This window comes from Lynx rufus, unplaced genomic scaffold (genome assembly GCF_022079265.1).
Source record: "Lynx rufus isolate CCGP_SWC_20201006 ecotype Redwood Valley unplaced genomic scaffold, mLynRuf1.p SCAF_7, whole genome shotgun sequence".
Taxonomy (NCBI): Eukaryota; Metazoa; Chordata; class Mammalia; order Carnivora; family Felidae; genus Lynx; species Lynx rufus.
In genome coordinates, this window is record NW_025814889.1 from 115076298 (window position 1) to 115085594 (window position 9297).

The 9297-nt window shown below is 52.9% G+C and overlaps 1 protein-coding gene across 3 annotated transcripts; it reads left to right on the forward strand.

The window, feature by feature from the left end:
• Nucleotides 1-836: 836 nt before the first annotated feature.
• On the forward strand, nt 837-7359 carry SOCS2 (suppressor of cytokine signaling 2). 3 transcript variants are annotated; one of them, XM_047067164.1, is made up of 3 exons: nt 837-1049; nt 3444-3801; nt 5516-7359. In XM_047067164.1, the coding sequence occupies exons 2-3, from the start codon at nt 3663-3665 to the stop codon at nt 5971-5973; spliced, it is 597 nt and encodes a 198-aa protein (XP_046923120.1). In that variant the 5' UTR covers nt 837-1049; nt 3444-3662; the 3' UTR covers nt 5974-7359. The 3 variants fall into 3 exon arrangements, with proteins under 3 accessions (XP_046923120.1, XP_046923119.1, XP_046923121.1); XM_047067163.1 differs by lacking the exon at nt 837-1049 and adding an exon at nt 1886-2086; XM_047067165.1 differs by lacking the exon at nt 837-1049 and adding an exon at nt 2396-2687.
• Nucleotides 7360-9297: the final 1938 nt, after the last annotated feature.

Genomic DNA, 9297 nt, shown 5'->3' on the forward strand with positions numbered 1-9297 from the left:
AAAACCTTAAAATCTTTTAAACTGCAGAACAGGGGGTACATCCTTGGTCTGGGATTCTCCGCAGAGGAATAAGAAGCCAAATGGAATAACCTAGAACATAGTGAACCCTAGTAGATACAGTGGTTCTTAAAGGTTCTCTGGGCCTCAGACTACACACAAACTCTACATGAATCTGATTTGTTCATTCATCCCAGTCCCTGAGCCAGGACTGGAGTCCAGTTCCTTCATTTTATAGAAAAGGCCGAGGGCCCAAAGATGGTAAATGATTTGGCCAAATTATTCAGCCACTTTATAGAGTTTTAACTAGGGTTGAATTAGCTCTGCCCTGTACTTGTTAGACTAAAAAACAAAACACGAGATTCCATCCACACCACTCTATTGTTGACAAAGTCATTTGTTAGCTTGGAAATGCCTCCCTCCCCCCGCCCCCCCCCGCCCCTACTTCCTGGCTCACCTGCCTATCATTTGCATAGTTACTTACTCAAAAGCAGGAAAATTATTGAGAGAATCATTCCTGCCTGACTCCTGCCTGTCCGGGAAGGCAGGAAGCTGGTTTACGTTTCCTCCTAGGGCCAGCAGGGGGGACACCAGGCAAGGTTTGTGAGCCGGCCTCCCCCACGCCTCCTCCCCCTTCCTCGCCCAACTTCCCCTTAGCCCCTGCTTCAACTGAAAGTGGCCATTGACCTTTCAAGCTTTTGAGCAGTGATGCAATAGAATAGTATTTCAAAGAAAAATGGTTATCGAAATTTGGGATCCGGTTTTCCCGTGAGTGCTAATGGTTTTTTAAAAGTAGGTCACACTTTGGAGGCGGGCATGCAGGCGAGGAGCTGAGTTCCAACGGAGTCCAGGTGGCCTCCAATCGGGTGGGTGGAGGTGAGGGTCTCCGGGCAGGGGAGTGACTAGATCTTTCCGAATTTCCAGTCCCTGGGCGCTAGCCCTGCGGGAGAAATCGCCAAGACGAGAGCTCTCGGGACTGCAAGGCACCGAGGCCGGCGGTCCAGCAAGACCCGGGAGCGTAAGTAAGGGAGCCCCTTCAGCAGTCAGAGCAGGTGAGCGGGGTCTGCCAGCGGAAGGAGACAGTGGGGCCGTGTAGACTACGAAGAGAGGGAGGAGGGGAAAGGGGAGGAGGGGAGGAGGAGCCCGGCTAGGCTGCCGCCGGAGACTTGAGAGCAGGAGCGCCTGGGGGAGGAGACTGAGAGCCGCTAGCGCCGCTTAAGGAGGCACCGCTCTCAGCTCGCTGGCTGCCTTCTAGGACCTGGGCGAGGGCACAGCCTTCGGTCCGCTCCCTCCGGCTCTCGGTGGGGAGCGCGGGGGCCTGGATCGGGGCCTCTCCCACCCCCACTAATGTGCCGTAGAGCGAGAGGGGCCGTTTTCGGGGACCCCCAGCCTCTCCCGCATCACTTTCACAAAATGTGCAGTTGGGAGGGTCACGTCGAGAAGGCGCGGAGCGGGTGGGAAAGAGCCCCGCGGCTGGGCGAGGATATCGCTTGGTCATCAGACCCCCGCGCACAGCTGACACGGTGGGGGTCAGGCTCCGGCCGCCGAAGCGGGGACGGCGGTGGCGGTGGGGCTTGTGCGCGCCTCGGAGCACTCGGAGCTGTGCGGTCAGAGGCGGGCGGACTCCTAGGCAGCCGCGCCGCCCGGCACCGCAACGAGCGCTACGAACCCGCCTCCCCTGAAGCCTGCGCATTAGCGCCGGAGCCTCTTTAAAGCAGGAGCGGGGGCCGCGGTCACGTGAGACGGATTCCTGGAAAGTTCCTGGAAAGCGGCCTCCGCAGCAGCCGGGAGGGGCGCACTGAGAGCGCGGACAGGGGAGGGAGGCGGGGAGCTAGGGAGGCGCGCGGGGCTGGGAAGTCGCGCGCACACCCGACTCCGGGGACAGACGTTTAACTCTTGCCATGTCTGGCCGCCGCCACCGCGGCTCACGGGCCTTGGGCTTCCCTTGAAGCATGAACCTCCTCGCCCGCCGCAACCGGCGCTGCGCGGGCCGCGGACAGTGCGCCCCCGGGCCCGGTGCGCACAGCCTCAGGATCCCCTGCGCCCGCAGCCCGGGCGCCGGAGGAGCTCGGCCCGGGGTTGGCGGCAGGTACTGGTCCCGGGAGCCCGAAGGCTCCTCCCCATGGAGGGTCGCCGGGGAGGGCACGGGGCGCGGCTGCGAGCGCCGGGCGGCCTTGGCTTCCGCAGTTCAGAGCGGCCAGGGAGAGAGTCCGAGCTTCGGCTCTGCCCCGCGGCCGGGCGCTACTGCCTGCTTTCTTCGGCTCCTTCTAGGCGTCGGGAAGTCTCCGGAGTTTACTCCCCCGCCCCAAACAGCCATCCAAATTAATAATCCTCCTAATAACCTGATCTGCCGCTCCTCCCCACCCGCCTGCCTCCCGCCCTAGTTCCTTCCTCCTCCCTCTCTTCTTCCCACCTCCTTGGTCGCAGCCGGAGGGAAAGCCAGCAGCTGCCCAGGGTGGGGGATTTCAGAGCCCGGGGGTTCTAGGCGAAGATCCCCCGGGCTTTTGTTTGCCCTCTGCGCAGAGAACTCTGGCTAGTGCGGAGCGCATCCCCAGGCATCTCGTTCCCAAATTAAAAGTCAACTGGGGAAACTCGGGCAGAAACCCCTCCTCTCCCTGGCCCCTCCCGACTCCCCCGCCCCATGTCCGCTGGGGAGGCTGCCTGGTGTGGACGCTGCGGCCGAGGCCGAGGTAAGGGCTCGGCGTTCGTTGTCTTGCAAGTCCAGCGGCGCTCGCAGCCGCCCGTTCTGCCCCGGCCCGGGTCCCGGCTCCGGGCTCCGAGCCCCCGCGAGGGCTGCGCGCTTGGGCCGATTCCTCGACAGCGCCCGCGGCGGCTGCAGCAGCCGCCGCCGCCCGGCCACTAGAGGGGCAGCCACGGAGCCCGGGGAGCCCCCCAACTCTGCCCCAAGCGGGCGCTGGGGAGCGGGCAGAGAGGAGCCAGGCAGCCTCCGGGCGGGGGTGCGGCAGCTCGCGCACCTTGGCGCCCCGGGCTGGCGGCTCAGGGTGCTTCGTCTCGGGGCCCCCGGGCTGTGCGGGGTGTGAGATAGAGGGGTGCCAATTTGGGGATATCGCCTGTTCTTTCCTTTGCGATTTTTCTGCTTGTCCTTGACTAGGGCCTATTTGCCACCATACCCGCAGGTGACTGGTCTTTGCTAGTCTGCGATTTCAGCTAGTAGCCCTGGGCGGGAAGACACCCTGTTCCCCACCCTCATCCTGTCCCTCCCCCCTCCCCCTCTGCAACTCCGGCGTCTTGGATCGCTGCTCTCTCTTTTATCCTCCTTTCTCTACAGCTGGGCCGGGGCAGTCACTGGATGCTTGGGGTTAAATGGTGCGGGAGGATAGACGCGGAGGAGTCCCCGGGATTTTCCACGTCTGTCTTCCCACCCACAATCCCGGACGCAGGGGTCCAATTTGGACCGACCCAAGCCCATACTTTCTTTTTTGCAGGCAAACTGTGGGTGACCGCGCCTGCGGGGGACTTTGCCGTCCGTCCACTGGGACCTGGGGAGGAAAAGCCAGAAGCCTCCCATCCCCTCCCCCTCCACCAATTCGGATACCCCGCAGAGACTTGCTTTGGGGTTCTCACTGATTTCCAAGAAGGACGCGTGCCCCTCTCTGATCCCAGCGCGGGCGGCCACCTGTCTTTGCCGCGGTGACCCCTCTCCCATGACCCTGCGGTGCCTCGAGTCCTCCGGGAATGGCGCGGAAGGGACGCAGAGCCAGTGGGGGACCGCGGGGTCCGCGGAAGAGCCGTCCCCGGAGGCGGCGCGTCTGGCGAAGGCCCTACGGGAGCTCGGTCAAACAGGTAGGGAGCCGACCAGCCGCGACGCGCGCGAGAAGGGTCGCTTCCCCAAAGACGCGGTTGGGGGCTTTGCTGACGCGGAGCGCGGCTAGGAAGCGGGGCCGCGGTGCGGAGCGAAGAATGGGATTGAACAGCAGCCCCTCGCCTCCCGTCCCCGCCTCAGGGCGGGGGCCCGCGGAGAGGATGTCCGCACGGCCCTGGATCCTTGGGAATGCGAAAGAAAAGTGGTTCTCGGGGGACCCAGAGGCCTAGGGGTGGGCAGAACGCGAGAAGGGCTGCTTGGAAATAGCCTCTCAGGGAGCTGGAGCCTTCAGCTGTTTGCCGCAGCTGCTCAGGGGTCGGTACACGGGCTTGAACCCTAGCGGGAGAAAGAGCCAGGCGCCTCCCTTTCCGCGGGGAACGAGGGCGGCCAGTGGGCGCTGCGCTGCCCGCAGTTTCAGCCGCATCCGGCTTCCGAGCCGAGCCGCCGCTGCAGCCCGGGACCTTGGCGGCCAAGTTCCAAGGACTGATTGCCGCGCGGGCGGCTGCAGCAGGGCCGGGAGGAAGGCGGCCAGCGAAGCCCCTTGCAGAGCGCGGCCTTGAGGGGCTGCGCGCCCAGGGTTATTGCTTGGTTCAAGCGCAGTCCTGCGCTTTGCGTGGCCCGCCGTCGTCTCTCGGCGTCTGAAAGAAGAGAAGATTGAAAAAAAAAAAAAAATCTGGCAAACCACGTAAGCTTTCAAAATCTGAATCCCAAAAGCTTACGTTTGGGGCAAAATTGAAGTTTTGGTAGCACTAGAGAGAGGGAAAAGTCATTTGCGGTTCGGTCTTTGAGTGTGGACCACCGACTTTCCCTCAGCGGGGCGGACCAGGCAGATTGCAGGTATCCGAGCAATTTGGGGGGTGGGGGATGGGGGGTGGGGTGGAAGAGCGCATTGTTCAGACTTCTTATGCAGAATGGCTCGAAGTGATTTTTGAAAACGAGATGGGCCCCGGGATGGTGCAGGCAAATGAAATGGAGAATGCTGGGGAGACGGAAGGTTGTGATGGGATTTGGATTAGGGCAAAGTCCAAAGGAGGTGCGGATTGTAAACTTGAATTACTTCTTATCAGTTGGGGTTTCCCTCATTTCTCAGTGGCTGATATGGTAGTTGTAACCAAAGCAACAAACAGAAGCTGTTGTAGTAGAACCGCGCTTCAAAAACAAGGAAATAGCAGTACTTTCCAAGGTCTCTGAACAGAGTTTCTGCCATGAACGGATTTGGGGAGGGAGGGAGAGGGTGGTCGCGAGTCTTCCAAGAAGTTTTGGGATTACAAAACTGCTGGGATTACAGGAGTTGGGGGTTCCACCTTTGTAAGGGCACGCCTTCTATTTCTAACTTCCGAGTTACTTCTAATTTACTTTGATTTCACTTGAACGGTGCTAGAAGCATCATGCTTTCTCAGCCAGTGTGTCCTATGGCAAAATTCTGTGTCCTTCGGAGAAAATCTCAAGAGAGTTTAAAGGGCTACCGAACGTTGCTTTTTAAAGAAGAAAACTGGCTCACAGTTTGTGTTCATAAAACGGACCCACATTTTCATTAGATGTCTACCTAAAATATTTATGGTAGTCTGTGGTAAACTGTCACACACTTCTCTTTAGAGCTAGAAAAATTGTTGCCAAGTATTTGCCCTATTTAAGAAATTCTGTATAATAACTATTTTACCCTCTCTTCTTTTTCTTCTTGAACGGAAACCCCAGGTTGGTACTGGGGAAGTATGACTGTTAATGAAGCCAAAGAGAAATTAAAAGAGGCACCAGAAGGAACTTTCTTGATTAGAGATAGCTCGCACTCAGACTACCTACTAACAATATCTGTTAAAACATCAGCTGGACCAACTAATCTGCGAATCGAATACCAAGATGGGAAATTCAGGTTGGACTCGATCATATGTGTCAAATCCAAGCTTAAACAGTTTGACAGTGTGGTTCATCTGATCGACTACTACGTTCAGATGTGCAAGGATAAGCGGACAGGCCCAGAAGCGCCCCGGAACGGCACCGTTCACCTTTATCTGACCAAACCGCTCTACACATCAGCCCCGCTTCTGCAGCATCTCTGTAGACTCACCATTAACAAATGCACCGGCACCATCTGGGGACTGCCTTTACCAACAAGACTAAAAGATTACTTGGAAGAATATAAATTCCAGGTATAAGTGTTTCTCTTTTTCTAAACATGCCTCCTATAGAGTATCTCCGAATGCAGCTATGTATAAAAAAAAAAAAAAAAAAAAAAAAGGAACCAAAACTTGAGTCACTACTCTGGATAACTACTCGGAATTCTAAAAACAGCTGAAGTCCATCTAACTTAAACGTGTGACGAGGTAGCTAGGTATTTAAAGTTTCCCCAAATGTTTTCACCTGAGTAATGCTTCCTTTCCTAAGGCTGACCAAGACCAGCTGATCCTTTTAAGTTAAAAATAAAATGTCCTGAGTAGAGGCTGAAGGAACATTTTATCAGAATGCCTTGCCTTCCCAGGGTTCCTGTTTGTTAGGTAGAGGGCCCAGACCCTGGCGGTAGAGCGAGAACTCCGTGCAGGAGCACTGAAGAAGTCGAAGGAAAAAACTGACGCAGGCTTAGCTTTAATTTTACGTGCCTGGTGATCAGAGTCTACTTTAGGACGTTTTCTGTTTTTGCGTTCTTGATGTACCTAGGAGTTTTGTTAAACAGATCCTGCTTGTGAGTATTTATCCTCCTTTTTATGCAATTAACCAAATCAACCAAAAAAGTGACCATGAAATCCTGTATTTGACTTTTTACTACATGTATGAACTCTCTCATGTGAATGAGTACTGTAGTAATCCATTTTAAGGGAGCCTTATTTCAGAAATATTTCAAACTGGTGCAAACGGAAAAGACTTTGTCTTTTCCTTTAAGGCTAAAGAATGTCGTGCTATACAGGTGCAACTCAATCCCTGTTAATAAAACCATGTAGATACAGACATTTTATCCTTTGAAGTAGCTGTATCCCAACCTGTTGCCATTGACTTTTGGGAAACAGCTTTAGAAATTTCCAAGTTGTCCTTGAATTGTCTGACCACGGACATCAGCACTTGGTCTCCCTTCTACCATGTAGAATACTTCGGCTTAATTTTCTTCCAGAGATAGGGGGATACTTGCCTGTTTTTCAAAGTGTTTATTTACTGCTGTTACTATTTGATTAGAATGTATTAAATAAAAATACTTGACTTTTACAAGTTGCACTTGTTACTTTGAATTGTAGGGAACATACACGTTCCTGGTACTAGCCAGTTGTGTAAAAACGTCTGTCATGTGACATCAACCAACCACTCAGCAAGAGGTAGCACGTGACTTACCCTTCCCTAAAGTTATGGGCCGCATTTGCCCTTTGCATTTGGCAGGCGTGGCTTAGAAAGTACAAGTGCCTTCGAGCGGCCTGGTTTTTTACTGATTGAATAAGCGTAACACTAATGCCCTGTGTGTTTCCCCCAAAAATGGTTTAGAAACTACAAAAACTGTGACGTATCCTGGTCTTTTATGGGTTGATAGGCATAACACACAATAAAAATTCAAAGTTTTATGGCTATTTACTTTTTGCCACCACCTCATGACCGTTGCAGATGTAGAGCCCAGACAGTATTCATTTGGCCGTCTCTAAAAAGGAAAAAAAAAAATGCCCTGCTTGGTTACATTCTTTGGCGTGTCACTGGCAAAGTGAGTGTCGTATGTCTTGTGTGCCCCAAGTGAATTATAAAACTCAGTTATAAATTATAGTAAAACCCGCATATCCCTCGTCATGAAAATATTCGTATTTTCATGAAGCTGTTGAAAAACGGTTTTGGGCCTAGAAGGAAAACATAACCATGCACAGCCAAACAGCAAAGATGGCTAGGTGTGCCTTACGAAGAATTTATTTGTAGCCTAAAATTTAGAGAAGAGCTCTACTTTTAGGGGCTGGTCTAGATGTGGACTTTTTCATTAGGATGTTTAGATTCTGTGCCTTATTTCCAACCCCCCCCCCCCCCCACTAAATGGTTAGTGTGGGGTATTTGACTTTTCTGGCAAAACTTCCACATGATCAATGTCCGGGGCTTTGGACTTTCTACAAGGTCTTTTGCATTTCTGTTCCCATTGGTTCAAACTCTCTGATGCCTCTTGATGTTGAGAGTTGGACAGGACTGCTGGGGTATGAACGAGCACACGGAATTGTGGAAAGTTCTTGGCGTTACTACTAGCAGGTGACTGACTATGAGAACACCAGAGGCTAGCCAGGATCTCTAGAGTGTGCCGTGGAACGATTACCTTACATTTCAGTCTTCCCTATTCCAAGTAAGTTGATAAGCATCAGGAGATAGTCCTTTCTTTAGTGGGGGCAGGTGTGTGTGTGCGTGGTGGTTCGCTGTGGGTTGTTTTTTTTTTTTTAACATTTATTTAGTTCTTGCTCAGCTCTTTACATGCATTATCTCATTTAATCTTGACACCGACCGTATGAGCAAAGTTCAGTGATTTGCAGGAGGTCCGACTTACAATTTGTGAGTGAGGAGGCATTCCAGGAATATCCTAGCGCTTTTTATTCCTGGAGAGGAATTAGGAAGAGCAAAGTGCTGCTATTTCTACATTGATCCAGACAAACAAGTTACAACAGGTTATAAAAGGAACCCTCAGCCTTTTCACTGCTGCCCCAACTGGAAAAGTACAGGTACCTTAATTAATGTCCTCTGTGGGATTTGAATCACCTTGGCCCAGTAGTTTTTTCCTGGTGTAGGGGTGAGGAAGGGGTTAACTTAAAAAAAAAATTTTTTTTTTAATGTTTGTTTATTTTTGAGAGACACAGAGAGAGCATGAGCAGGTGAGGGGCAGAGGAAGAGTAAGACACAAGACCCGAAGCAGGCTCGACGCTCTGAGCTGTCAGCCCAGAGCCCCACTCAGGGCTCGAACCCACAGACCGTGAGGTCGTGACCTGAGCTGAAGTCGGACACTTAACCGACTGAGCCACCCAGGTGCCCCTTAGACTTTTTTTAAGTTTTATTTATTTTGCGAGAGAGCGAGAGCATGAAGGGGAGAGAATCCCAAGCAGACTCCGTGCTGTCAGCGTGAAGCCCAATTTGGGGCTAGAACTCACGAACCAAACCTTGAGATCATGACCTGAGTGGAAATCAAGAGTTTGGATGCTTAATTGACTGAGCTACCCAGGTGCCCCGAGGGTTAACTATTTTGCTTGGTTGTGGGCAAATGATGCCAGTTACCAATTATTGGTAGCCCCATTTTATAGATGGGCAAACGGAAAAGGTGAAGGTACACTTGACTAAGTTACCCTCAATGGAGCCAGGAAGAAAGCCGGTATTCTCTCCCTATGGAGGCACTTTGGGCCTTTAGTGAGGGTCTGTACTATTGTTTTTACTGTTGAAGAACAGAGTACATGAACTTCTAAATCTCCATGGACTTAAGATATTTTGATGTGAGTTTCCACTCTGAGCAGATTTGAGGCAGAGGGGTTTTTATTCCATTGTAGTGGGCA

Bases quoted from the DNA above. Each gene is read 5' to 3' on its own strand.
- SOCS2 (XM_047067164.1), top strand. From the start codon at position 3,663: ATGACCCTGCGGTGCCTCGAGTCCTCCGGGAATGGCGCGGAAGGGACG. The intron at 3,802-5,515 runs GTAGGGAGCCGA...CGGAAACCCCAG, and splicing joins ACGGGAGCTCGGTCAAACAG to GTTGGTACTGGGGAAGTATG.